Raw genomic sequence first — 27,155 nt, forward strand, 5'->3', positions numbered from 1 at the left:
TTTATTTATCTTTATTGCAAACTCAGATATACAGAGAGAAGGAGAGACAGAGAGAAAGACCCTCTGCCTGATGATTCACTCCCCAAGTGATCGCAATGGTCGGTGCTGAGCCGATCTGAAGCCAGAACCAGGAACTTGCGCCAGGTCTCCCTTGGTGGTACAGGGTCCCAAGGCTTTGGGCCATTCTCAACCTCTCTCCCAGGCCACAAACAAGGAACGGGATCACCGGGACCAGAACCGGCGCCCACATGGGATCCTGGTGTGCTCAAGACAAGGACCTCAGCTGCTAGGCTACTGTGCCGGGCTCTGTTTCTTTGTTTCTTTAAGAAGAAAGAGAACCACTGCTGTAGGCCCCTGCCTGGGTTGCCTTGTTCCTAGGCACGCAGCCGTGGCTGGCGGGCACCCTGGCCCATACGACTCTGTGTTAACTATGCTGGTATGCCAGCATAGCTACCTACTTAATGTTAAATCTGTGGGGGGCGGCGGGGAACGGGTCAGGGGGCATATGTGCTGGAGGAGGCCACCCTGCTGCATTTGGGGGGAACACATGGCCTGGGACTGGGGGTCTGGAAAGAACTGTAATGGGGCCACTGAGGGCTTGTCTGACATGTAGAAAATGACAGAAGAGAGGGAAGCTGCTGACCTGCCTGCTGGGCAGGTGCAGGGGTGCTGGAGGCTGGACTTCTGGACCTGCCCCTGTTGCTGCTCAGACCGGGGGGCAGGAACAGGCAGCAGGGACAGAGGACAGAGCAAGGACAGAAGGCAAGGGACAGAGTAGGGGGCAAGGGCAGGGACAGCGACAAGGGACAGAGACAAGCACAGGGGCCAGTGGGCAGGAGCAGTGGAGACAACTCCAACCCCCGTCAGTGCCTGGGACAAGCTCCGCTCCTGCTCAGTTCTCAGTGTAAGGTGTTTGGGTCCTTGCCATTCACACGCCGCCCAGCTGCAGGGCAGGCTCACGTGGCCCTGGCTGCTGTGGGTGCTAGGAATGGACCTAGATCTGTGGCGCTCTCTCTCTCTCCCTCACGCTTTGCCTTCCTCTCCTGCATCTAATAAACAGATAGCGGGGAGGCAGCACTGGAGCCCAGCTGCTCTGCTTCCCAGCCAGCTCCTACTGCTGCACCTGGGAGGCAGTGGCAAAGACGTGCTGACACCCACATGGGAGACCCACGTGGAGCTCCCGGCTCCTGGCTCTGGGCTGCTTGGTAAATGAATCAGCCAGCGATGGATGGTCTTATGCACCTCCCTCTCTCTCTCGGGTCGGAGGCATGGCAATGCCTCTACCTGCAAACCAGCACCCCACATGGGCACCAGTTCAAGTCCTGGCTGCTCCACTTCTGATTCAGTTCCCCGTCAATGTGTTTGGGAAAGCAGCAGAGGCCAGCCTAAGTCCTCGGGAGCCTGCACCACCGAGGGAGACCCTGGCTCCTGGCGTCAGATTGCTTCAGCTCTGGCCATTGTGGTCACTGGGGAGTGAACCACTGGATGGAAGCTCTCTCTCTCCCTGTAAAACCTTTCAAATAAATATTAAAAATGAAGAGCATTTGGTAAGATTAACTTTTAGTATCAGCACTGCCAGTGGCCTTTATTTTTGTTTTATATTGCTGCACAGGAAATTTTCACATAAAGCTCAAGTATTTTCACCTTTTACTCCCAGTAACTTGTTGTAAATTTTGCTCATTAAAAAAAAAGTTGATTTATTTACTTGAGAGAGTTACAGAAAGAGGGAGACACAGGGAGAGAGAGCTTCCACCCACTGCTTCACTCCCCAAGCGGCTTCAATGGCTGGAGCTGAGCTGAGCTGACACTGGCAGGCAGGAGCTTCTTCCAGGTCCCCCATGCAGGTGCAGGGTGGCTTCGGGCCGTCCTCGACTGTTTTCCCAGCTTACAGGGAGCTGGATGGGAAGTGCGGCCACCAGGACATGCATCTGTGCCCTTCTGGGATGCCAGCATTGCAGCGGGAAGCTTTATGGCTGCACCAGGCCTCAGCCAATGCTCACGGCTTGCTTGTAGGTGTTGGTCTCTCGTGTTTGGTTGTTCCGCTGAGTCAGGTAGGTGTGGGGGCGGCCCACAGGATGGGCGTGATGGAAACCCCAGGCGCAGGCCGGACGCAGGGCAGACGTCAGCCACTGGCCGTGCCCACGTCCCCTTCCTGCCCCCGGAAGCTCCTCACTGGGTGCTCAGCGGTTTTCGTGACCAAGGAGGTCTCTCCATGGTTCTCAAAGCCTCTGCTCACACCACAGGTGCCTGGCCCTGGGCAACCCATGCAAGGGCATACACAGCTGGAGGGCAGAGGACAACAGTGGACAGGGAGGCCTGGCTGGGGCAGCAGGTCCAGAGGGAAAGGCCTAGTCCTGTGGCCTTCGACCTTGCAGCCCAGCTGCCCAGCTCAGCCTTTGGGGAACCCGGGAGGGGGTGAGGGGTCAGAGTCCCCAGGAGAGAGCAAGCTGGGCTGCTCCACGGTCAGGGGAGGACACCGTGCCATCACGGGGACAGAGGATCAGGGACCTGTGCCTGGCTCGGTCATCAGCCTTCCGCCCACCTCTCCCACGTGCTCCTGCCGTGGAGGAGCAGAGCCCAGGACCCTGAAAGGAAGCCAAGAGTGGCAGCCAGTGGGCTCCGGGGCCACCGCCCACTCCCCTCCCTCATGGAGCCGGGCTTCTTCGCCATGGGGCTGCACATTCAGAGCCACAGTGGCTGGTGTGTTTATTGAGGCAGCACCAGGCAGGGTCCGCAGGACACACATGCCTGGGGGGCAGGGGCTGAGGTCCACCTGTGGCTTCCCCTCCCTGAGGCGTTGTTCAGATCTTGGCCATTGCAGAATGTGCATGCGCCTGCTCCTCCTGGACAGGGGTCCGGAAGCTGCTTCCCCCTGGGGATGAGGCAGGAGCCAGAGGTTGGGCGGGGGCTCAGACTCCCCTGCCAGGGGCGGTCTGGGCTGGCTCCACCACGGGCACTCACCAGGGGGCTTGGGGTTCCTCCAGGTCCTTCCAGGCAGGTATACAGCCAGCAGGGCAGCCAGTGGGGCCAGCAGGCCCAGGCCCAGGCCTAGGCTCAAGACAATGGCCAGCTCCGAGCCTGTGGGGAAGGACTTGGTGGGCGGGCCATGGGGACCCCAGGAAGGCTCCAGGACAGCCCTACCTAAGGCCGCAAGTCCCTTACCCCTGGAGGGTTCCAAGGCGGTGGGCAGAGGGTCCTGTGTGGTCCTGGGCCAGGCCGTGGTGGGCTGGGCAGAGGAGCTGTGGGTCTCCTGGGGTAGAGTTGACGAGGCGCCCCAGTCCGCGCAGACAGCGTCCGAACTGCTGCTGGCTGGCCGCAGGGTCCGCTTGCCAGCCACAGAACAGCTGGTGGGGGGACAGTAGGATGAACCAGGCTGACACCCCAGGACCACCCTGGACTACAGCCCAAGGCAGCCGCTCGGAGGGAGGTCCCACCTGAGCGCCCGCCCAGTGTTCCGGGCACTCACTCAGTCCAGGGCCTGCATCTCTGGTTGTTGCCTTCAGAGAAGTGGCCCTTGGGGCAGGGCTCGCAATCTGCAGCACAGAACAGGAGGTGAGGGGACAGCGTGCTGGGCTGGTGGGGACAGGGAAGGGGTGGCCACAGCACTCCCCGACGGACTCCCCAGCCCCACGGCACTCACCCACACCGGGCTTGTAGCCAGCCTGGGGCTGTGTGCCAGGCCGGCAGCGGCAGATCGTGTCCCGCGTGGGTGAACACCGCTGCCATAGCTCGCTCCCACTCTCTGGGCGGGGAGACGGACAGTCAGGGTTCTCACCGCTCCCGCTCACCTCCCCTTTCCCACAGCCCTAACCCGGTGCCAGCCCCTCCTGCTTGTGGTCTCTAGCCTGCAGCAGTGGAGGTAGAAGCAAGCAACTCTGGACCCGACTGGGGCCCTTCAGAGGACCCCACGTGACCCCGAGCAGGTGCTGGGGACCCCCGCCACAGTCTGTGGTTTGGGGGGGAGGAGGAGGCACGCGGGTCTCCCTGCGGTCGCACGGGGTGGAGGAGGGGCAGAGATCTCACCGTGGTTGCACTGCGTGCAGGGCTTACAGGCCTCATAGTTCACCACGTCGTTGTAGAAGCCAGGCGCACATGGGCGGCACTCCGTGTCCCTGGCATGGTCGCAGCGGCTGACCATCTCGCTGCCTGCAGGAGACCCCAACGTCAGCCCGCGCCCCCCGCATGAGGCTCGCACCCACCGTGTACGGCCTGGCCCCCCCATCCACACGCAGCCCTGGCAACCCACCCCTGTCCTCCACCACGAACCCCCACCCCTACCCTGATGGACCTGGCTGACACTCTCGGCAGCACCTATGGTCGCCAGGGTAGGTGTCCCCGACGCAGGAAGGCCTGGCCTGGGTGCTGAGCCCCAGCCCCAGGAGCAGGAGTGCCAGGCAGGGCACACCAGACCCTGCCCCAGTACGCATCCCAGCTGCTGCTGCAGGGCAGGAGTTGGGGCTGTCTCGCAGGATGTGGCTATAAGAGCTGGGGGAGTGGCGGGGAGAGGGGATGAGCGGGAGGCAGGTGCACACGTGTGCGGCTGGTGCGTGGGAGAGTCCTGCCCCTCCCGTTAGAGCCCAGGGATAGGGTTAGGCAGCAGGGTCTAGCTATGGCCACCACCCTGGGTCTTGGGCAGGGACAGAGAAGATGAGGCAGCCTCTGGGTTGCCTTTGGGCCAGGGTCCATGCGGTGGGTGTCACACGTGTGCATACACCTACACACACAGGCCATCCAGCAGGCATCACACGTGTGCACACACATGCCTACAGCACAAGGCCATCCAGCAGGCATCACACGTGTGCACACACATGCCTACAGCACACAGGCCACCCAGCAGGCGTCACACGTGTGCACACACATGCCTACAGCACACAGGCCACCCAGCAGGCATCACACGTGTGCATACACCTACACACACAGGCCATCCAGCAGGCATCACACGTGTGCACACACATGCCTGCAGCACAAGGCCATCCAGCAGGCGTCACACATGTGCACACACATGCCTACAGCACACAGGGTCACACATGTGCACACACATGCCTGCAGCACACAGGCCATCCAGCAGGCGTCACACGCGTGCACACACATGCCTACAGCACACAGGCCATCCAGCAGGTGTCACACCTATGCACACAACCACTACAGATTCACATGTGTGCACACAGCATTTTGCTGAGGAGGGGCCTGGAGTTTGGCAGGGGCAGTGGCCACTGCAGGATTGTTCAGAGTTCAAGCACAGCACTGGAGGGGGGGCGGAAACCCTGTGTCCTAGCCAGCAAACCCACCAGTGACACCAGCATCCCGTGTGGGCACCAATATGAATCCCGGCTGCTCCACTTCCCGTCCAGCTCCCTGCTCATGGCCTGGGAAAGCAGCAGAGAATGGCAAAATTGCTTGGACCCCTGCACCTGCTTGGGAGACTTGAGGAAGCTCCCGGCTTCTGGCTTCAGTTTGGCCCACCCCCAGCATTGCGGCCATTTGGGGAGTGACCTAGCAGGTGGAAGACCTCTTTGCTCTATCACCGTTTCTGATCGATAGGTCACTAAACAGATGGACAAGCAGGCGACTGATACATATGCAGACTTTGGAAAGAGGCCCAGCAGTGCAGTGCCCTGCACCGACAGGATGGCAGGGGAGGGTGGAAAGCCCCTTGCTCCTCCCTGCTCAGGCGGGGGAATTCCCAGCAGCCGGGAAGGGCTCGGGTTTGGGTAGAGGCTGCCCATGGCCCGTCCCGAGCTCCTGAGGCGCAGAGGGCCCAGGGTGGGCGCGGCTGGTCCCCACATGCCCATGTGTGTGTGGTAGTACGGTGTGTGCTGGTGTGTGCTAGGGAGCCGCTTCCATCTGCCTCAGAGGGGACAGTTGCCCAGGTTGTGTCCCCCAAGATGTCTCCCTGGAGGCTAGTCCAGGGCTGGCACTCAGTGCTCCTGACACCCTGGCTGCCCACTACTTGTTTCTTTTTAAAGATTTAATTTTTATTGCAAAGTTATATACAGAGAGGAGAGGACGGAAGATCTTCTGTCTGATGATTCACTCCCCAAGTGACTGCAATGGCCGGTGCTGAGCTGACCTGAAGCCAGGAGCCAGGAACTTGCTCCAGGTCTCCCACATGGGTGCAGAGTCCCAAAGCTTTGGGCCATCCTCGACTGCTTTCCCAAGCCACAAGCAGGGAGCTGGATGGGAACTGGAGAACTGCTGGGATCCCAGCGCATTCAAGGTGAGGACTTTAGCTGCTAAGCCACCACACCGAGTCCCCCAGTATGTTTACTTACTTGTTTGAGAAGCAGAATCACAGAGGGAGAGGGTGACAGGACACAAGCTCTCCAATCCACCAGTTTACCTTGCCAATGGCCGTGAGCACCAGGGTGGGCCAGGCCAGCACCAGAGCCTCCCACACAGGGGTACTAGCAGGGAGATGGATCAGAAGCGGGGTGGCTGGCACTTGACTCTGCACCCACATGGCATGCTGGTCGCACAGGAAGCTTTACTCACAACACCATAGCTCTGGTCCCTCCCTGCTCTTCTGATTCAGCTCTGTGCTAAAGCACCTAAGAGGCAACAGGCACGAGCCAGCGCCTGAGGCATTGGGCCTTGTAGGCGACCAGGATGGAGCTTCCGGCTCCCAGCTTCAGCCCAGCCCAGCCATCTGTGGCCATTCAGCCCGGCCCCACCAGGTCCATCTCCATGATCATCACCCCTTCGCCTGGGCCCTCCTGGGCTGCGACCCCTTCGCCTGGGCCCTCCTGGGCTGCGACCCCTTCACCTGGGCCCTCCTGGGCTGTGAACCATTCGGTCCTGGTGAGAGGTCCCAGCTCAGCACTGTTTTGGCTCCAGGAGACACTGCGGATAGGGCACTGGTCTTGGGGCAGGAACAGCTCGTGCCCCCAGACCACAGGCTGAGGCCTGCAGCCCGGCATCCTGCCCACACACACCTCAGGAGGGCAGCAATGGCAAGTCACTTCCACTCCCACAGAGACCTGGACCAAGTTCCCAGCTCCTGACTTCAGCCTGGCCCAGCCGTATGGGCACCGAGCGAGCAATGCACTTCAGCCTGGCCCAGCTGTGTGGGCACCAAGCAAGCAACACACTTCAGCCTGGCCCAGCCGTATGGGCACCGAGCGAGCAATGCACTTCAGCCTGGCCCAGCCGTGTGGGCACCGAGCAAGCATTGCACTTCAGCCTGGCCCAGCCGTGTGGGCACTGAGCGAGCAACGCAGCAGACAGCTGTATGGGCTCATCTGTGCTCTCAAGCAGTACAGAAAGGCACTGACTCCAGCGTGCAGTGGAGAACTGAAGACCCTTGGCCAGCCAAAACCGAAGCAGTCTGTCTCCGAGCCTGGAGCCACACAAGGCCAGCACGCTGCACAGTGCATCCGTGAGCTGCTCAAGATCGCCCCTGCACCAGCAAGACCAGCAGGACCAGCACAACCCCTGGGATGTGGAGGGCAGCTCCTTAGGGCCCTTCCTGCTGGCCACCCCATGAGCCTGTTCCAGGACAAGGCACCCTGCCTGGTGACATTCTTGTGTGCAGCCACTGGGCCCCTGGGGCCAGCGACAGCACCTGCAGGCCAAGCAGTGAGGAAGACAAGGAGCCTGCCTCTCAAATGTGTACACGATGCTCCCTGGAGTGTTACACAGGACAGAGGGAGGCAGATCCCCACCAAGTCAGGCCTGGCCAGGTTCAAGGCTGCCACGGGGCTGCCACGCAGACACAACAGCCCAGGGACACCGGCAAAGGGGCCTTCCCAGGCTGTGCTGCACCACCTGCCCAGTGTCGTTTGGAAGGACAAACCCTGAGGCCAGGGCTGGCAAGCTATCTGGGAGCCCTGCCCTCGGCTGCCCCTGCCCGTTGGGATACGACTTTCTGTCCAGGTGGTGCTGAATGACCGGGGGCGCTGCACAGCCAGCCGACCCTGGGACAAGGACCTCGGCAGTAAACCTCTCTGGCTCCGAGCCACAGCCAGGCATGACAGATCTTAAAGCAGAGCTGAGTCCACTGGTCTGGCCACCCAGGGGACAACGGTCCATAGCAGCCGGTAGGTGGGGTCCCCGCCTTCTTGCAGGGCACAGACTTGGAGGGCCTCTCCTGCACAGGGCCCCCAGGCACCCAACCCCCATGGTCACAGAGGTCCCCAGCCGTCGTTTGTGGGTTTTTTTTTTTTTTGTCAACAAAGAACCAAAGTGGAGAGAAAAAGGCAACTGTATTTTAAATTAATGTGACTTCTGTCACAACCCCTGTCTGCACTGCACCCGGCGACACCTGCGGGACCGGGGCCACTCCCCGCCAGCGCGCCACCGAGGACACCGCAGGAACGGCGCTTTCCCACGCCCTCAGAACTCCTCGTGCACGTTGCGCGCGTAGTCCATGAGCTTGCTGCCCGTGAAGAACTCGCTGTAGCGGAGGATCTCCTCGAGCTCCAGGTGCTGGTTTTGGTTCTCGTCGGCGATGGCGATCATCTGCTTGGCCTCGTTGAGGGCGTTGTACTCGTTCAGGGGGTCCATGTAGCTCTAGGGGGGCGGGCTGGTCACACCGCCCGCCCCCGCGGAGGGGCCTGAGCCACCAGGGTGCCCAGTGCTCTGCCCCCGTCCTCCCCGAGGACAGAAGAGTCAGTGCCCATACGCAGGGCAGGACGCACAATGACCACACACGGGGCACACGCCTCAGTGCCCACACATGGATACATACACGCTTCAGCGCCCACACATGGATACATTCACGCCTCAGCGCCCACACACGGGGTACACGCCTCAGCGCCCACACACACGGGGCACACACACGGATACATACACGCCTCAGTGCCCACACATGGATACACACGGGGGACACACGCCTCAGCACCCAGGTGGTGCAGCTCACACGTGGGCACAGGCAGAGCCCCTCTCACCTCCAGCTCCTCCGAGGTCACAACCCCGTCGTGGTTGGAGTCGATGAGGTCCTCAAACTCCTTCCTCCTGTCCCTCACCCAACTGTCGTCCATGTCCTGACCCTGCTGGTTCTCCACGGTGCCCACGGGCAGGGAGATGAACTCGGGCAGCGAGAGCCGCTTGTCCCCATCCTGGTCTGAGCAGGGACTCACATGAGGTGCCAGCCTGGTCCCACTCAGTGCCCCAGTCTTCCCTGCCAGGGCCAGAGTCCCCACCCTGTGCCCCAGCCAGCCTCACCCAGGTCACGGATGATCTCCTTGACCATGAACCTGAGCATGCCACGGCTGTGCTCGGGGTGCAGGAAGGACAGGAACTCCTCCTCGGTCAGCAGCAGGTCAGCAGGGGGGTTGTCCGCCTGGTACCAGCGGTCCTTGAGGTTCTCAAGGGCTTCCTGTGCTGAGGGGGTGGCCCATGAGCACCGGGGCCCACACTTCCCAGGATGCTGTCTAAACTCGGTCCCGCCAGAGCCCCAACATGGCCCAGGACACCCCAAGGAGCCCGGATACTGTCCAGGACACAGCCCTAAGGAGACCCAAAACAACCCAAGGAGCCCCAACATGGGGCCAAGGACGCCCCAAGGACACGACCCTAAGGAGAACCAGGACTTGACCAGGACACCCCAAGGAGTCCAGGACACGGCCCAGGATGCTCCAGGGAGCCCAGGACACGACCCCAAAGGGCCCAGGACATGGCCCAGGACTCCCCAAGGAGCCCCGACATGGCCCAGGCTCCCCCTCCCCCCACGGCTGGGCCCTGGGAAGACGGAACCAGCTTGGCTGACTCAGCCGCCAAGAAGCGCAGCGTCTGCAGAAGGGTAGCGTCCCCGCCTTCACGTGCAGCCAGGCAGCCCGAGCGGGAAAACCCAAGTCTGGAAATGACTTGTAGCAACCTACACAGCCACCCGCGGGACAGGGCTGGAGGCGACCATGTGTCCACCAGATACTGTGGGGACACTGCAGACTGGCTACTAACCCAGCTGTCACCACGTCCACTACTGTCGCATCCACCACAGCCCTCACCACATCCATCACAGTCCTCACCATGTCCACCACAGCCGTCACCACGTCCACCACAGCCAGCACCATGTCCACCACAGCCGACACGTCCACCACAGCCATCACCACGTCCACCACAGCCATCACCACGTCCACCACAGCCGTCACCACGTCCACCACAGCCGTCACCACGTCCACCACAGCCGACATGTCCGCCACAGCGTCACCACGTCCGCCACAGCCATCACCACGTCCGCCACAGCCCTCACCACGTCCACCACAGCCCTCACCACGTCCACCACAGCCGTCACCACGTCCGCCACAGCCGTCACCACGTCCGCCACAGCCCTCACCACGTCCACCACAGCCCTCACCACGTCCACCACAGCCAGCACCACGTCCACCACAGCCAGCACCACGTCCACCACAGCCCTCACCACGTCCACCACAGCCCTCACCACGTCCACCACAGCCCTCACCACGTCCACCACAGCCCTCACCACGTCCGCCACAGCCAGCACCACGTCCGCCACAGCCCTCACCACGTCCACCACAGCCCTCACCACGTCCACCACAGCCAGCACCACGTCCACCACAGCCATCACCACGTCCACCACAGTTGTCACCATGTCCACCACAGCCGTCACCAAAGCTCTCACCACATCCACCACAGCCCTCACCACGTCCACCACAGCTTTCACTCATATGGTGACTCCAGAGCATGAGCGCTGCTTTCCCCACCCTCGACTCCAGCCCCCAATTCCATCCCTCTCCTCTTCTCAACCCAGACCCTGATTCCCCAAACTCAGCCCTATCTACCTTTGTCCTCCTCATGGCTGTACACACTTCACATGGAGGGCTCATCTGGTGTCCCATGCCCTCCCTCCTCATAAGATGTCCACACCTACCCTCTCCTAGATGTGAGAATGTGCCAGAGCCCATCAGGGTCGGAAGCCCCCCATGCTGCAGCCTCGGCACCCCCTCCGTCCCAGGTGCCTGGGGACAGCCCAAGTGGACTGCTCAGTGCTGCAGTCAGTACGGATGACAACACTGACACACGGTCTCACAGGACACAAAGGCACACCTGGCGTGACAGTGTGCACTGCAAGGGTGCCCGCTCCCATCGCTTCCCGCCCGGCCTGTGCACTCACTCTCCTCGTCCACCTGGAGCCCCTGTTTGCTCTGCAGGGCAGCGGCGACCTCCTTCTCACTGTGGCCTTTACTGACCAGGAACTTCACTTTGTACTCGTCCCATGACACACGGCCTGAGAGAGACATGGCCAGTAGGGGTCAGGGGCAAGGGCCTCTGGGGAGCAGACTCAGTCACCCCAGGAAGCCAGCTGCCCGTGCCTGAGCCACAGCATCGGCAGAGGCCCAAGTGGCAGGCGGCTGGCTCCGACCACACAGCCGTGCCCAGCACTAGGGGACAGAGCACTTGGGCCACATACAGGGCTCCCCCGCCCACCGTCGCCATCGGGGTCCACGGCCCGGAAGTGCATCCTGTTCTCCCGGACAGCCTCCTGGAAGTGCTCGGCCGTCTTCTCCATGATCCAGCGCTGCATCTCCTTGGCACTGACCTTCCCGTCTGCGTTCACGTCCACCCTGTGTGTGGGCAGGTGTGGTATCACACGGAGCCCTAACACAGACCCCACCCAGCAATGAGGAGGGGAGCCCTCAGGAGACACGGGCGGGCTGAGGACGGCCCTGACCCTGCCGTCGGCTTGCTACCCGGTCTCTACAGCTGCAAGGAAAGGGGCCTTTGGGGGTGTAGAGAAGACAGCCGGGAATCCAGGGTGCTGGAGAATGTGGCCTGTAGGTGTCAGTGCGAGTCCCGGGTGCTCCACTTCCCATCCAACTTCCTCCTTACGGTCTGGGAAAGCAGTGGAGGATGGCTCAAGTGCTCGAGCCCCAGCACCCACGGAGGAGACCGGAGGAAATCCCTGGCTCTGCCTAGGTCCAGCCCTGGCTGTTGCGACCATGCAGGGTGAACCAGCAGAGGGAAGATCTCTCTCTCTCTCTCTGTCGCTTGCTCTTGTTCTCACTCTGCCTTTCAAATAAATAAATCTTCAAAAGACAGAACCTTAGGCCTGGCATGTTAGCCTAGCAGCTAAAGTTCTGGCTTTGCATGCCCAGAATCCCATATGGGTGCTGGTTCTAATCCTGGCAGCCCCAATTCCCATCCATCTCCCTGCCTGTGGCCTGGGAAAGCAAAGACACCCAAAGCCTTGGGACCCTGCACCCGCAGGAGACCCAGAAGAGGCCCCAGGATCCTGGCTTCAGATTGGCACAACTCCGGTCATTGCAGCCACTTGGGAAGTGAATCAGGAGACGGAAGATCTGCCTCTCTATCTGACTTTCCAGTAAAAATAAATAAATCTTTAAAAAAAAAAAAAGCCAGGAACCTCCCATCACAAGGCAGAGGGGCCACGAGGAGCGTGGGCGTCATCTGCAGCTCTCACCCTCCCCTAGCCCGCTGCCCCAGTCCCCATCTGCCCCCATCTGTCCAGGATGAGCACGGCTGGCCCGGCCCTGGGGACCCACTTGGAGAAGATGAGCACGAGCTTGCTGCGGCTGCGGCGTGGTGCAGCGTCCTCCTCGAAGCCGTCCACATCCTTGCCCAGGAAGACTTCCTGGTGGAAGTCCTTGTTGAGGTGCCCGTCCATCTCCAGCTTCACCCCGTTCAGGTGGTCGGGCGGCACGAGCTCGTTCTCATCCCGGGCTGATGAGTGGTTGGTGGGCCGTGCAGCCGCGTCCAACAGGAGGACACCGCCCAGGAGCCAGAGGCAGAGGGGGGGCCGGGGACGCGCCATGGCCTGAGGGAGAGGAAGAGGAAGGACACGAGCGGCTGTCATGACCAAGGAGGCCGGCAAGTCCCCCCTTCCCAGGACCCAGGGCTCTGGGCGAGGCTGAACCGTCACCACTGCTCTGGGCATTGCTTCTGCTGCTCTTGCCAGGCCCAGGGAGGCGCCCCACCCTGCCCCAGGGGGCCCAGCTGCTCCCGCAACTCAGGGGTAGCCCTCCCTACCCTGCTGTGTCCTGAGGCATCTGGCGGGGAGACTGGGACCTTCCATGCCAGCACCCCATGGGGGCTCCACCTCCTGCCCAGCTCCCTACCACCTGCCATGCCAGCACCCCATGAGGACTCCTCTTCCCACCCAGCTCCCTGCCATCTGCCATGCCAGCACCCTGTGGGGACTCCGCTTCCCACCCAGCTTCCTGCATGCCAGCACCCCATGGGGGCTCCACCTCCTGCCCAGCTCCCTGCCACCTGCCATGCCAGCACCCCATGAGGACTCCTCTTCCCACCCAGCTCCCTGCCATCTGCCATGCCAGCACCCCGTGGGGACTCCGCTTCCCACCCAGCTTCCTGCATGCCAGCACCCCATGGGGGCTCCACCTCCTGCCCAGCTCCCTGCCACCTGCCATGCCAGCACCCCATGAGGACTCCTCTTCCCACCCAGTCCCCTGCCAAGCTAACCCACGCAGATCTAGAGCTCCAAGCTCAGCTATTCGCAAAGTGTACAGGGGTACAGCTGCTTGCCTCTCACACATATACAAGAAAGATGACCCCAAGAGATGTGAATGCCACACACTGCGGTGGGCAGGGGTGTCCCACAGGAAAAGAACTTCACCTCACTCCACCCCCCCTTGGGAAGTGGGAGCTGAGCCCCCAGACAACAGGCACGGGGCACCGCTGGTGCAGTGGGCTCTAGGACTCAGGAGCCCCGTGGACACACGGCGAGCCCACGGGAGCCTCCCTCGCCTCCGGCCGGCCCCCCCGACCTTGCAGTGGATAAGCGGCAGCGGCAGCACTCCGGTCATGTCCCACACCGGCTCAGGTGCCCGCAGCCCACCCTGCCGAGGGCGCACGTTAACACGCCGGCCCTGCCGCTGTCCCGAAGCCCGAGGCCGGCGTGGGCTCCCTCTGGAGGCTGCTGGCCCCTACCGGGCCCTCAGGGGAGCTGCGTGCTCGGGCATCGCTGGCGGACTCGGGACGACCACGAGACGACGGCCACTGCCGTCCGGGGTTTCGGCTCCCGCTGCTTCCGGGGCGGCCTGCGGGCCCTGCCTGGGCGGAAGCGGAGGCGGTCGGCCACGGCCCAAGGTGACCTCGCGGGCGGCCCGGCTCCCTACGCATCGGCCCCGCGGCCGCACCCCAAGGTGCGACGCAGAGAACGCGGGGCCGGACGCGGCCCGAGCCTCGGCCCGCAGCGCCGCGGGGACGGCCACGGCTCCCCAGCTCAGGCGCGCGACGCCCGGCGCGAGGCGAGGCTCGACCGCAGGCCCGCTCCGCGCAGGGCAGCCGGTACGAGGCCCTAACGTGTGCGGCGGCCGCCCGGGCCCCTCACTCACCGGCCGCCCTCCCGCGCCCGTGACCCGAGAGTGGACCCAGCGCCTGCGACGCCTCGGACCAGACTGGGGTCAGGCCGCGGCCATCTTTCTTCCGGGAGGAGGCGGGCCGGCGGACAGAGCGCACCACCTCGCCGCGCTGACGCCGGCGCCGCCATGGCACGTCCGGGAGGAAGCGGCCGCCCGGCGCTGGAAGGCCAACCAATGAAGAGGGGGCGCGCTGCCACGTGACGCCCGTCCCCGCCTCCGCCGGTGTGCCGCGGCCCCGGGCGGGACGGAGGCTGCCGTGGGGGCGCGCGCGCGGCCCGGAGCTCCACGCCGCCGGAGGCATGAGGCTGCCGCGGCGCGCGTGGCGGCGGCGCGCGGCGCTGCTGGGGCTGGGCGCGCTGGCGCTGTGCGGGGCGGCACTGCTGTTCCTGGCGCGCTGCGGCCCCGAGGGCGCGCGGGCGGCGGCCAGGCATGGCCCCGCGCCCGCCGAGCCCGCCGCGCCCGCCGGACCCCGAGCCGCCGCCTTCCTGGCCGTGCTGGTGGCCAGCGCGCCCGGCGCCTTCGAGCGCCGCAGCGCGGTGCGCAGCACGTGGCTGGCGGCGCGGCGCGGCGGCCCTGGAGACGTGTGGGCGCGCTTCGTGGTGGGCACGCGCGGCCTGGGCGCCGAGGAGCTGCGCGCACTGGAGCGCGAGCAGGCGCGGCACGGGGACCTGCTGCTGCTGCCCGCGCTGCGCGACGCCTACGACACCCTGGCCGCCAAGGTGCTGGCCATGCTGGTCTGGCTGGACGAGCACGTGGCCTTCGAGTTCGTGCTCAAGGCGGACGACGACTCGTTCGCGCGCCTGGACGCCCTGCTGGCCGAGCTGCGCGGACGCGACCCCGCGCGCCGCCGCCGCCTCTACTGGGGCTTCTTCTCGGGGCGCGGGCGCGTCAAGGCGGGGGGCCGCTGGCGCGAGGCCGCCTGGCAGCTGTGCGACTACTACCTGCCCTACGCGCTGGGCGGCGGCTACGTGCTCTCGGCCGACCTGGTGCACTACCTGCGCCTCAGCCGCGACTACCTGCGCACCTGGCACAGCGAGGACGTGTCTCTGGGCGCCTGGCTGGCGCCCGTGGACGTGCAGCGCGAGCACGACCCGCGCTTCGACACCGAGTACAAGTCGCGCGGCTGCAGCAACCAGTACCTGGTGACACACAAGCAGAGCGTGTCCGACATGTTGGAGAAGCACCAGACGCTGGCACAGCTCGGCCGCCTGTGCCAAGAGGAGGTGCAGCTGCGGCTCTCCTACGTCTACGATTGGTCTGCACCACCCTCGCAGTGCTGCCAGCGCCGGGAGGGCATCCCCTAGCGCCCCCCCCCCACGCGCTTGGCAGGCACTGGGGACCTGCTACCATCTCTTCCCAGCTGAATGTGGAAGCCTGGTGTCGTGCCAGCCCTGCTTTGCCCGGCCCACGCTCCCGCGGTCTGGACCTGCTCAGTGTTTGCCCAGCACTGGACTTGGCATGAGTGGTCAGCGTCCCTGGTGGACGCACATGTGCAGCATTCGCCCGCGCCAGACTGACCAGCGTGACCTGGAGCCCGGCCCGCATGTGGCTTTGAAGGGCTGCAGGCCCCGTGGGGGTGGAGGCCGTTGAGGCTCCTGAATCCGCATCAGGGCTCCGTTGGAGAAGAGAGCTTACAGGTGACTGCACTGTCCTCGCCTGCCTCGTGTCTGCTGGGCTAGACGGGAGGAGTAATTACTGCTTGAGCTTTCGCTGACCCCCCACTTGGGCACATGAAGAGTGGCTGCCTGCAGGAGCTCCTGCACCCTGGGGTCTGTAGGTGCCCTGTGCCTCTCCGTGAGGGGCCGGGCTTCCTGGGGCTTTGCATCTTGGACCTGTGCGGCAGCAGTGGGATGTTGGGGGAGGTTGAGTGCAGCCCACTGGCAGCCCTGAGGTGACGGGTGCTGGAGGGCAGTGTGGCAGTGCCCTCAGGACACCGGCCTGCGCAGCTGGGGTGCTGTGTGTCTGCGATGCCGAGTCAGCTCCCTGCTGACAGCCTGCGAAAGTGTCAGGGAGCCGGATGCAAGTCTTGGCTGAGACCAGGCAGGGGAGCGGACCATCTGTGCTCCTCTTGGGGACTCTGCCTTCCGAATAAATACCCTGTCTGTGGTCGGCGGCCAGGCAGCTCTCCCACCCACCTCTGTCCCCAGGAGGCTTGAGGTGCAGGCCCTGGGAGTCCAGCTCTGCTCAGAGTTGAACTGTGGGGTGCAGGGTCACCTCCAGGAGGGAGGGCACAGGCCCTCGGGGACTGGGCAGGAGACCCCTGAGGTCAGACCTGGCTCTGCTGGCCTGGGCTCCTACAGGTGGGGTTTGCTGTGATGGGGACCATCCCCCACTGGACAGATGACTTGACAGAAATGGCTGGCCTGTGGTCCAAACTGCCACTAGACACCCGAGATGCCAGAGTGGCCCCCGCGGTCAGGTGCCGAGTGGGCACAGCCCTGGTCATTGTTGGTGGCCCCTGCGGTCAGGTGCTGAGCAGACACAGTCCCGGTCATCCACATGTCCCCTATAGTCGGATGTCCACTAGACATGGCCCCACCATTGGGTGCCACGGTGATACAGCCCTGGTCTGCATGGCCCTGTGGTAGGTGCTGAGTGGACACAGCCCAGTGGCTCCCGCAGTCAGGTGCCACGTGGACACCGCAGACCTATCGGAGGCTCTGGCTGACCTCCTTCAGGAGTTCCCTCCTGCCAGGGTCTGGCGTCAGCTGTCCACCTACACCACCCCATCTGTCCCCACACTGCCGCCTCGCCCTGGCCCTGGGTCCTGAGCCTGAGGGACAGCCAGGGAGTTGGGGGGGAGGCTCGCTGCTCTCTCCCACCTCAGGCAGCAGATGCTCCACCTCCATGTCCTGAGAGCGCCCCCTACCGCCTGCTGGCTCCCCAAGGCCTGTCCAGTTCTGAGGAACCCAAATGGGGCCTACACCACTCCCCAACTCATTCCTGCAGGCCCCTACCCTCCCTCCTTCCCTCTTAGGTCAAGTCCCCACTGCTGACTTGAGCCCCTCGGAGCCCCCTGGGTGTCTCTAGAGCTTACCTCTCCCGTTAGCTCCATGGGTAGAACCACCCAAGGAGGGTGGCCGTCTGCAGCATGGATACCTGCTCTAATGGGCTGCATTCAGGGTAGACAGGCCACAGCAGGCCCTGGGTGCTGGAGAACAGTCAGCCCTCCCTGTCCCCTTGGCACAGGCCAGGCTGGAGCAACGGGGACCCAGCCCTGCCCTGCAGTGGCAACCCAGGGTCTCAGCCAGGGCCCCCACTGCCTACCTCTGAGCCCAGAGGGCATGACAGGTGGCTGGGGCCAGTTTGTCATCCTGCAGGCAGCCAACAGAGGGTGGCCTCACCAGGCACCCATCCCAAAAGAGCCCTCAGGAGCCTGACCCTGGCATCCTGCCAATTGGGGTATCTTCCCTGGGCTGGCCACCTTCTGAGGTCCCATAAGGGGGCAGATGAGGGCCGGGCTCCACCCTGCCTAGGTCTGTACATGAAGACCCTTTGTCACCAAGTGCTCCCAAGCCAGGGAGCAGACACACAGGGCCTGTGTCCCTCTCAGAGCCAGAGGCTGGGGGAGGGAGCTGACTGCCCCTGCCCTGGCACCCGGCTAGCCCTGGGAGGCGACAGCAGGGCCAGAGATTCTGGGAAGTCAGCCCTGGTGGAGGGTCAGCCTGATCGCCAGAGTAGCCCCTAGCCCCTCCATGGGGTCTGGGGGCAGCCAGAGCCATCCAGTACTATGCTGTCCTTAGGCCCAGGTCAACAGAGCCACAGCCCAGCTACAGAAGCACACGGCAGCAGGTGGATGGGGCAGTGCTGAGCCTACAGCAGCCCCTGCACTCCACTTTGGGACTGGACCTTCTTGGGCAGCCCCAGCCCCACCCTTCCTCTGCCCCTGAGCCCCAATGAGGGGCGGGCTTCACCCTAGCCTAGTGATTAGTGACCCCGATGAAGGGAAAACAGGGACTGGACAGAGGGGCAGTACCTGGATAAGGGTCCCACCCACTTGTCTACAATTCTAGGCTGTGCTTTCCTCCAAGTGGCCGCTTGTCCTGCAGCTGCTTACAGTTTCAGCATCCTAGGGGCCCCCACCTGTTGTCTGGGTGAGGCAGGTGGGGGCAAAATCCCAATGCAGGCCATGTTCCTATCTCATCAGCCTGCACTCAGAGAAGGGGCCAGGGCTCCAGAGGTACAGGCCCTGCACCCCGGCCCCTCAGTCAAGGCCTGCGCCACAGGCTCCCTTCACAGCACCAGGCTGGGACCCTTGGCAGGTGAGACTCCAGCCCAGCCCCAGACACACCCTGGGGAGGAGGCAGAAGTGGGGGATGGGACAGCAGTTAACCCCCTGCTGTCCAGCATCACTGTTGAGAGCAGCCTGCACCCACAGGTCCCCAGTAAACATCCCCTCCCCCCAAGTTGGCTTAGGGTGAGCTGCCTCCACGCCTCAGCTCAGACCAGTTCACACCAAGCACTGTCCCAGGAACACCAGAGAGGCCAGAGCATTAGATACCCACCTGTCCTCTGGTGGGGTTTGCAAAGACAGGACAGGGTTGGGTCCCCAGCCTGAGGTTGCCAGACCCAAGGTCCTGCCTTGGAGGCGAGGGGGAAGAGTGGTGCCTGGCTGCCTGTCAGGTACAGCTCGGGCACCTGGCTCAGGCAGGCCTACCTAGCCCACAACTGCTCCCCAGTGTCCATTCCTGTCCCCCAGCCTGGAGGGGAGGTCCCGGGTGTGGAGCAGGAACTGACATCTCTTCTGGGACTCATGGTGGACACAGTGTCCAGGCAGCTCCGGGACGGTCAGGAAATGGACAGCTGCACCCACCTCCTGGTCTCATGCCATTCTGGGCTTGTGCAGACGCTCATTGCTACCCCAGCCTCTCCTCCAAGTGTCCATAGGTGATTGGGACAGCAGGGGCAGGGGGGGGAAGAGTCAGGATTAATCCAACAGACAAGAACATGCCTGGCCTGTGAATAGCTCCCTTGTCCACTGATGCACCCAGCTCCTTCATGGAGGTCACCCTTTGTCCATATGTGCCCAGCAGCAGCACCAAGCAGCTTGAGCCAGCCTGAAAGGGCAGTTCTGCCCTGAGCTACTGTCCAGGACAAAGAAGTATACTATTCCGTGGGCACCTGCAGTGGACATCAGGCCCTGGGCTGGGTCTCTGGCATCCTGAGCCCAACTACCTGCTTGAGGCTGGCCCTGCCCAGCTGTGCTGGGCCAGGGGTCACTGGTCCCTGGGTGTGCTGGCTCATCCCGGCTGTGAGTGGCCATGCCCAGCCATGCTTGAGATGGGACCTTGTGCACCCTTGTGGGAACAGACCCAATGAGCACTGTCAGTGTCTCCTGCTAGGAGGGGGACAGTCGGTATAAAAGGGCCTGGGGACTGCCTGCTCAGACAGGGGACTTGGAGAGGCCCCTTGGCACAGTGTCCTGGCTTGAGCAGGTGCGGCTCCTTCCAGGGGTGCTGGGAGAGGCAAGCAAGGTAGGAGCTCCTACCCCTACCTTTGAAAAATCTCTTTGCTGCACCCTGTGGGAGCACATCCCAAGGGGCCTGGGCACCCTGTGTGGGTGGGAGCTGTGCTCCTTGGAAGCCCCGCGGCGCTCCAGTCAGAGCCAGCCGCAGCCCACGTCCCCCATCCAACCCCCCACAGAAGTGTGGGGGGCCAGCTGCCTGATGCCCTGGGGAGAAGACTGGATGGCCCTGACAGGCAGGCAGGCATGGGTGCCTTACCACCTCCCAAAGCACTCCAAAGGCAAAGGGGTGCTGGCACCCCAGGACAGGACTAGCCACAGCGTCCACAGCCTCAGAGCTGCAAGGCACCAGAGTTCTCAAGAGGGGCCTACCCTGCCCCCACCCCTACCATGCGCACTGAACTCAACTCAAGAAACTGTATCTGGGGCCCAGAGCAGTGGCCTAGTAGCTAAATCCTCCCCTTGCATGTGCCAGGATCCCATATGGACATTCGTGTCCCAGCTCTCACTTCCCATCCAGCTCCCTGCTTGTGGCCTGGAAAAACAGTCAAATATGGCCCCAAACCTTGGGACCCTGCACCCGCATGGGAGACCTGGAAGAGGCTCCTGGCTTCGGATCGGCACAGCACTGGCTGTTGCAGCCACCTGGAGACTGAACCGGCAGATGGAAGATTTCACTATCTCCTTTCTGTATATCTGACTTTTCAATAAAAATATATATTTTTAAAGATTTATTTTTTACTGCAAAGTCAGATATACAGAAAGGAGGCGAGACAGAGGAACATTTTCCATCTGATGATTCATTCCCTAAGTGGCTGCAATGACCAAACTGAGCTGATCCGAAGCCAGGAGATTCTTCCAGGTCTCCCACGCGAATGCAGGGTCCCAAAGCTTTGGGCTGTCCTCGACTGCTTTTCCGGGCCACAGGCAGGGAGCTGGATGGGAAGCGGGGCTGCTGGGATTAGAACCAGCGCCCGTATGGGATCCTGGGCGAGCAAGGCGAGGACTTTAATCACTGCGCCATCACGCCGGGCCCCATGTCTGCCTTTCTAACGAACCCTACACGAGGGGAAGGGAAAAGGAAGACGGCCAGGTGCTTGGTCCAAGAGGCCACCACAACCCTTTATTGATGGGTGTCGCGGGGTCACGCAGCGTCTGGGGGCAGTGACATGGGAGAACCCCAGGGGCATGGTGCCACAAGACACTGGGATGGGGCAGGTGCACCCTGCAGGCTCCAGTCCCAACCTGAAATAGCTGCTCTGCCAGCAGCAGATCCTGTCCAGGGTCCTCACACAGGCCAGCCCTGGCGAGACTTGACCTGGGTCTGCCTACAGGCAGCCTAGGCCTGAAGGCTGTGCCGCCCATTGGGCCTGGCAGGCTTCCTCCCAGCCACGAAGGGAGTCGTTCCCCAGCAGCCCCCACTGTAACCGTAACCCCTGACCTGGCCCCCTGAGACCTGTGAGGTCCTGAGAGATCAGGATGCCCCCTGTGCACAGTCGGCCCTACAGGGACCCCAGGGGCTGGCTCCAGCTACTGGGCCCTGTGGACAGGCCGGGAGCGGGCTCCCCAGCGGCTGGGCACAGCAGACGGTGACACCTGCAGTTGCGACCAGCTCCTTCCAGTGCCAGACACGGCTCCGTCAAGAATGCACGCAGAGGACGTGATGGGCACCAAGCTTTATATTTATAAGTGACCGCTCTCAGGCAATGGACGCAGGCCCAAGACAAGCCAAGGGACTGTGGCCTGGTGGCCCTGACTGGCACCGCTCCCAGCCTGGGAGTGCACAGGGAGCCAAGAGCCTTATACCAACTCCAAATCAAATTACACATTTTGGTTTTTGCTTTTTCTTTTAAAGTTTTTAAAAAGCTAAACCCAGGATCCCAGCAAGTCTGCCAGTGCCAGCTGCATGCCCGGCCCTGCTTTCACACTCCAACACCTGGCGTCCCTTGGGGGAACTGCCCCTGGTGGCCACGGCTCGGGGAACCCTCATTCCTGCGCGATGCTCCTCAACACGTACTTGACCGTGTAGGCAAAGGCAGCGAACCCAACGATGACAAACAAGTTCGCCAGGGCACCGCCCAGGAGTCCATGGTGTCGGTGGGCCTGCTGCAGCCCTGCCAGGTGGGGGCCAGCCCCCGGCGCATGCCCGTTGAGAAGTGGCATCCCATTCTGACCGTGGTGTAAGTCCCCATCTGGAACCACGTCCGGCAGGGGCAGGCTCTGGGTCCTGCTCAGGCGGTCCTGTGCTTTCTGCTTCATTTCCTAGGAGACAGCGAGAAGCCGGGGCTGGTCAGGGGTACCTGGTGGCCATGGTCACCAATGTCACTAGCCCACCCGGACTAGGCCCTCAGCCGTGGGACAGGCATCCACCTCAGCCCTGGCCCTCTGCAGGCCACAGGACTCTATGCATGCAGGCTCAGGGCCTGGCGTTGTGGTCTTACCTCTACAACATCGGGGAACAACTCACAGAAGACTTTGTCTTTCAAGTTAAACGCTAGGCTCTGCACGGCCAGCTGTCTCTTCTGGGGAAAAAAAGGCTGAGGGTCAGCGTGGCTCCCTCCCTCCCTCCCTCCAAGCCCTCATATCCACTGGACACTGGGAGCCCAGGCCACGGTTGGCCCCCCACTGCCACAAGGCCTCCTGTAAACAGGCCACCACCCCTCACAGCCCCTCGGTGCCTGCCGTGCACCCAGCCCCTGGCCTGTGGCCGACACGTGAGATCTGTTGGGCAGAAAGGCAAAAGGCAGAGTGCGATGGTGTGGCCATGCTGGGCACCACTCCCAGGACACACAGGGCAAGAAGGGCGGTAGGAGGCCACTCCCAGGAACGCAGCCGCCCACCCCTCACCGTAAAGTCTGAGGTCTCCACACTGCCCAAAGTGGGGCCCTTCTCCACCATGAAGCTCAGGAGCCCGGTCAGGATGGTGGACACGGACCAGGCTGGGTTCCACGTGTCCGGGTGGAAGTCCGTGATGGAAAGACATAGCCTGCATGGAGGGGCTGCATCAGCCGAGGCTCACATCCCCACGACCACAGCCCAGCCCCAGCCCGCAGTACCTTACCTCGTGTTGCACTTGAACCTTCCATTGGGAGTTATCATGTAAATACTAGGAGGTTTGAAAGGAAATTCTCTGGGGAAAATCAGTTTCCCATGATAATAGCCACCTGGAGGAAGAGAGCAGAGAGCCTGGCCACCGTGCACCCCGAGCCACAGTGCACCACCCCACCCGGTGAGGGGGCCCAGATCTCCTCCTACAAGTCCCTGGGGCCCACGTTCTCCTGTGGGCCTGGTTACAAAACTGAAGCCCACTCCTTACCTGGAGAAGACTCCTTACTTACACACCAACGGGCAAAGATACGCAGAGTCCCACTCACAACACACTCCACCCCCGCCAACTGCCCACACGTCTACCCCGTCCTGCACCAAGCTCAGAGAGCTCCCTGGCCTGGAGACAGCTCACAACGTGCTCACGGCCATCCACCTGGCCTCCCTCACCTCCTCGCACCAAAGGCACTGTTGGCCCGAAGCCTGCCAGGCAGCTCGGCCACTGGTGGCCTGTCACTGATCAAAGGTGCCTCAAGAGCCAGAGTTCTGCCCAATGGGCAGTGGCCCTGCCTGAGCCACTTGTAGGACACTGTGCATGGACTGTGCCTCTGGACCTGGCCCACCCTTCATGCCTCTGCAGGCCCAGGGACCTGCTGCAATGGCAGAGGGGGCCTCCCCAGGAAGCACCAGGAAGAGGGGCCTCAGCAGAGCTCTTCAATGGCAGCCCCAGGGTCAGAAAAACACAGCGGACACTCATGCCTCCCCAGTTCCGAGCCGGGGCTAGGCAGCACTCCAGCCCTCCTCTCATGCCCGCAGACACATGCTGGCACAGCCACCCTCCGACCCCACAGAGGCCCACTCAACACAGGTCTGTCCCGCTCCTTACCTTCATAAGGGGTCATCTCAGGACCTCGGACGACATAGTGCCTAGGGGAGACAGGAAATGCCCACTGGAGAACAGACCCGTGTCCTCCCAGCCCCGTAGGTTCCCGCAACTCCTGCACTCACCCTCAGGCTGTCCAGGCCTCCTATCCACCTGCAGCCTCTCCACTCACCAACATCGAGGACCCTGACACCTCTACGCAGCAGTCACGCCCCAGGCTGGGACACCCAGGTGTCTTGTCTCTGTCTCCCACCCAGTGCTTAGATACCACCCAGCCTAACACCCCCTTCAACTGGCAGTCCATGTCATGCCTACATGGTCTAAAACACCGCAGGCCACACAGGGCACTGCGACCAAGCAGGCTGTGTCCCCAACCCCCACCCCAGAAACCAAGGACTGACTCAAAGCTGTTGCGCCAGGAAGGAGGCAGCCAGCTGAGGGCCGTCACACAGAGCCGCAAAGTCCCTGGGCCACAGCCTTGGGCCAGAGCTCCAGGTGGACACACGTGGGCTCTGTAGGGCTGTGCTGGCCACCCTGCGCACTCGGGCGCCTGGTCTAAACGCACAGCTCCACTTCCAGGCCAGCTTCCTGCTAACGCGCACACACAGCCCATGTGACCTGCTAGCTTCCAACTCTGAGCACTTGCTTTTGCTTCCTACTTATTCAAATCTCAAACAGGTTGTCCCCCACCCCCCACGGCTCACGCCAGGGCTGGACCAGACCAGGAGTTCCCACACACTGGCAGGGACCCCAGGGATGGGGCTGCCCACCTGCTGCCTCGCAGGATCAGGAGCAGAGAAGTGAGGACCCAACCAGGAACCCCAAGCAGCTCGACGGCTGCACGAGAGTCTACGACAACACCTTCCCCAGCCTGCAGATACCAAAACATGTGTCCAAGAGCCCAGCGCGACGGCTCAATTGGCTAATCCTCCCCCTTCACGCATGAGGATCCCACATGGGCACTGGTTCATACCCCAGCTGTTCCACTTCCCATCATACCACACCACACAGCAGCTCTGCAAGCAGCTCCCTCCCTGCAAGCTGCCCTGTCACCCACCGCTCCTCAGCTCCCTTACTCTTTCCTCAGGATCAAAGTGTCAACTCTCTTCTAACAAAGTGAGCATGGGCACTCAGCACTCACACCATGAGTGCCATGTCCAGGGCTGCTTCCCTGGCACAAGGGGGGTGACAGTGGCAGGTAGCAGCCCGCAGCCCATGTCCGCTCCCTCACCATGAGCCCCAGTCAGTGGGGGTCCTGGGACCTCACCATTCCAGGATGTTGGAGGGGAGGGGCTCGGCACAGACGTAAGGCACTGGGTCTTTTTTGATCCGCAGGTAGTCCTGTTTCAGCCGCTGTGTGGCAGTCGTCGGGGCTCTCTTGCTGCTGTTGCCGCTCATCTGCCAACACAGGAGCACAGAGCATGTCACTACACTATGCCCACCACGATCGTGGCCGACGGCCAGCCCAGAGCCAGGCCCCCAGGGGCCCAGCACTCTGTCCTGCCATGACCCCTGCTCACAGGAAGCACGGTCAGGTCCCTAAGCCAGTGGCAGCCCACTGATGTCAGGACAGAACCAGCCCGAGGGCAGCACCACGTGTCCAGAAGTCTGCAAGGGGCCGGTGTGCAGAGGCCAGCTAGGACAGCACCGCCAGCAGCACCCGGAGCCCACGCTGGCCACACCCACACAGGTGTCAATGTGATCCTGACTGCCGGCCGTCCAAACCTGCTCCTGCCTCAGTCCCTCGGAAGGCCGTGCAGGGCCACTGCGGACGCCCACACAGAAGACCCGGGAGAGTTCCTGGCATTTGAAGGCTAAACCAGCAGCTGGAAGACCCTTCTCTCTGACCCCCACCCCATCACTCCGCAAGGAAGCAAGCAAAGGTCCAGGCTGGGGACCACGCAGAGATCAGCAGCTCAGCTGACGGGGCCCGCGAGCAGAGTGCGGCCAGGACACAGGTCCCACTGCCACAGACCTCACTATGGCTCCTTGCTACCAGGTCAGGGCTGGCACCAGACACTGGGAGCCCCACTCCCAGGGTGTGTGGGCATCTTAACTCGCCCCTCAACTCCTGTCAGAGAGCACATGTGGGAACAGCCAGCAGAACCACAACAGGCTATGACTGGTGCCGCCCCACCATCTCCTGGGGAGTTCCTGAGCCAAATGCCTCACCGACGGCCCTGGGCACCAGGGGCCAGCCCAGCAGTCAGTGTAAACCTGAGCCCAGCCCAACACTGGGTGGCAGCTCTGGCCAGGATGGGGGCTCACTGGGAGCACCCAGTGCCCTCATCACACATGTTCCCACTGAGGCCAACCAACCAGAGAAAGGTCCACATTCAGGTACCCACTGTCCAGCGACCACCAAGGCCCCTCTGCCTGCCCATCCCACCAGTGCTCCCAACTCCCACATGACCTGCTGTCCGTGGCCACTGGAACCCTCAGACCCCACAGCAACCAGCTGGACACACTCTCCCACCTCAAGAGCAGGGAGGGACAGGGTGGCTAAGGGCCCGGTGGGACGGCTAAACCCTCGCCTTGCACGCGCCGGGATCGCATATGGGCGCTGGTTCGCGTCCCGGCTGCTCCACTTCCCACCCAGCTCCCTGCTTGTGGCCTGGGAGGGCAGTGGAGGACCCTGCAGCCACGCGGAGACCCAGCGGAAGCTCCTGGCCTCGGAAGGCTCAGCCCCGGCCACTGCAGCGACCAGGGAAGTGAAAACGGGGGCAGAACTTTCTGTGCATCTGCCTTTCCAATACGAATGAACAAACAGGAGGCGGGAGCGCGCACAGCAGGGCCGGGGGCCTGTCCGCCAGGGCGGAGCTCACCGACGAGGGCTGCAGGCGGACACTCGGCCCGCCTCGCCCGGCCCCCCCGTCGGCCCGAAGCGCGGCCGCTCCGCCGTAACCGACCGCAGGCGGCCCGAGCCCACCTCTTCCTGTCGCCGCGCGGGGCCGCCGCCGCGGTCCAGGCCGGAGCAGGGTGCGGACGAGTGGGGCCTGCGACGGAGCGAGCCCGGCCGTGCCGCTGGACCGACCCCGCCGCACCCGCCGCCGCCGCCGCTCCCAAGATGGCCGCCGGGGCGGACCCTGCCCCGCTTCCGCTTCCGGTCCCGCGCCTGCCAGCCGCTCTAGGCGCCCCGGAGGACGACGCGCCCGTCTCTGTCGCCGCCGGCGGGGAGGACGCATGCGTACTAGTAGGCCGCCCGACCCACGGCGGGCATGACCGCCGAGTGCCTCCAGGGCCGGGATTGGAGGCGGTGTGCAACTGTCTGTATGTCAGTCCGTGGGCGCCCAGCTGCCCCGCCCGGGCTACATGCGTGCGCCCACGCCGGGGCAGGCAGCGTGGAGACTCACACTCCAGTGAGGGGCCAACCAGAGGCAGAGGGGGGACGGGAGTGGCTGCAGGTTCTCCACCGCCCCAGGTGAAGAGGCTGAGAGAACACCCCAGCCCTGCTGACCCCGCC

The 27,155-nt window shown here is 63.1% G+C and overlaps 4 protein-coding genes across 4 annotated transcripts; 1 reads left to right on the top strand and 3 right to left on the bottom strand.

Moving 5' to 3' along the window:
* Nucleotides 1-2,688: 2,688 nt before the first annotated feature.
* Nucleotides 2,689-4,436, bottom strand: TNFRSF4 (TNF receptor superfamily member 4). The gene is made up of 7 exons (XM_040987637.1): nucleotides 4,289-4,436; nucleotides 4,024-4,146; nucleotides 3,641-3,742; nucleotides 3,467-3,533; nucleotides 3,163-3,344; nucleotides 2,962-3,078; nucleotides 2,689-2,872 (listed from the first exon to the last, which is right to left on the bottom strand). The coding sequence occupies exons 1-7, from the start codon at nucleotides 4,425-4,427 to the stop codon at nucleotides 2,802-2,804; spliced, it is 801 nt and encodes a 266-aa protein (XP_040843571.1). The 5' UTR covers nucleotides 4,428-4,436; the 3' UTR covers nucleotides 2,689-2,801.
* A 3,746-nt stretch (nucleotides 4,437-8,182) lies between these two features.
* Nucleotides 8,183-14,378, bottom strand: SDF4 (stromal cell derived factor 4). The gene is made up of 7 exons (XM_040987749.1): nucleotides 14,274-14,378; nucleotides 12,462-12,733; nucleotides 11,386-11,522; nucleotides 11,072-11,185; nucleotides 9,163-9,321; nucleotides 8,886-9,061; nucleotides 8,183-8,508 (listed from the first exon to the last, which is right to left on the bottom strand). Exons 2-7 carry the CDS (start codon nucleotides 12,728-12,730, stop codon nucleotides 8,332-8,334), a joined length of 1,032 nt encoding a protein of 343 aa, XP_040843683.1. The 5' UTR covers nucleotides 12,731-12,733; nucleotides 14,274-14,378; the 3' UTR covers nucleotides 8,183-8,331.
* A 189-nt stretch (nucleotides 14,379-14,567) lies between these two features.
* On the top strand, nucleotides 14,568-16,733 carry B3GALT6 (beta-1,3-galactosyltransferase 6). The gene has a single exon (XM_040987750.1). It carries the CDS (start codon nucleotides 14,600-14,602, stop codon nucleotides 15,602-15,604), a length of 1,005 nt encoding a protein of 334 aa, XP_040843684.1. The 5' UTR covers nucleotides 14,568-14,599; the 3' UTR covers nucleotides 15,605-16,733.
* Nucleotides 16,734-21,425: 4,692 nt separating this feature from the next.
* Nucleotides 21,426-26,746, bottom strand: UBE2J2 (ubiquitin conjugating enzyme E2 J2). Its single transcript, XM_040987751.1, has 7 exons — nucleotides 26,622-26,746; nucleotides 24,960-25,090; nucleotides 23,696-23,736; nucleotides 22,826-22,928; nucleotides 22,612-22,750; nucleotides 22,206-22,286; nucleotides 21,426-22,026 (listed from the first exon to the last, which is right to left on the bottom strand). The coding sequence occupies exons 2-7, from the start codon at nucleotides 25,088-25,090 to the stop codon at nucleotides 21,751-21,753; spliced, it is 771 nt and encodes a 256-aa protein (XP_040843685.1). The 5' UTR covers nucleotides 26,622-26,746; the 3' UTR covers nucleotides 21,426-21,750.
* Between the last annotated feature and the right edge of the window lie 409 nt (nucleotides 26,747-27,155).

Source organism: Ochotona curzoniae, unplaced genomic scaffold, assembly GCF_017591425.1.
Source record: "Ochotona curzoniae isolate NIBS_2020 unplaced genomic scaffold, NIBS_Ocur_1.0 contig_4792, whole genome shotgun sequence".
In the NCBI taxonomy this organism is placed as follows: domain Eukaryota; kingdom Metazoa; phylum Chordata; class Mammalia; order Lagomorpha; family Ochotonidae; genus Ochotona; species Ochotona curzoniae.

What these genes read in the sequence shown, in the direction of transcription:
- TNFRSF4 (XM_040987637.1), bottom strand. Translation starts at nt 4,427, where the DNA reads ATGCGTACTGGGGCAGGGTCTGGTGTGCCCTGCCTGGCACTCCTGCTC. An exon ending in CTGCACGCAGTGCAACCACG is followed by an intron (nt 3,743 to 4,023) that starts GTGAGATCTCTG and finishes CTCCCCGCCCAG; the next exon opens with AGAGTGGGAGCGAGCTATGG. An exon ending in GAGGAACCCCAAGCCCCCTG is followed by an intron (nt 2,873 to 2,961) that starts GTGAGTGCCCGT and finishes CCTCATCCCCAG; the next exon opens with GGGGAAGCAGCTTCCGGACC.
- UBE2J2 (XM_040987751.1), bottom strand. Translation starts at nt 25,090, where the DNA reads ATGAGCGGCAACAGCAGCAAGAGAGCCCCGACGACTGCCACACAGCGG. An exon ending in TGAGATGACCCCTTATGAAG is followed by an intron (nt 22,929 to 23,695) that starts GTAAGGAGCGGG and finishes CTCTTCCTCCAG; the next exon opens with GTGGCTATTATCATGGGAAA. An exon ending in AGGTTCAAGTGCAACACGAG is followed by an intron (nt 22,751 to 22,825) that starts GTAAGGTACTGC and finishes CCCTCCATGCAG; the next exon opens with GCTATGTCTTTCCATCACGG.
- B3GALT6 (XM_040987750.1), top strand. Translation starts at nt 14,600, where the DNA reads ATGAGGCTGCCGCGGCGCGCGTGGCGGCGGCGCGCGGCGCTGCTGGGG.
- SDF4 (XM_040987749.1), bottom strand. Translation starts at nt 12,730, where the DNA reads ATGGCGCGTCCCCGGCCCCCCCTCTGCCTCTGGCTCCTGGGCGGTGTC. An exon ending in GCTCCAGGTGGACGAGGAGA is followed by an intron (nt 9,322 to 11,071) that starts GTGAGTGCACAG and finishes CCACCCCCTCAG; the next exon opens with CACAGGAAGCCCTTGAGAAC. An exon ending in TGACCTCGGAGGAGCTGGAG is followed by an intron (nt 8,509 to 8,885) that starts GTGAGAGGGGCT and finishes CCGCCCCCCTAG; the next exon opens with AGCTACATGGACCCCCTGAA.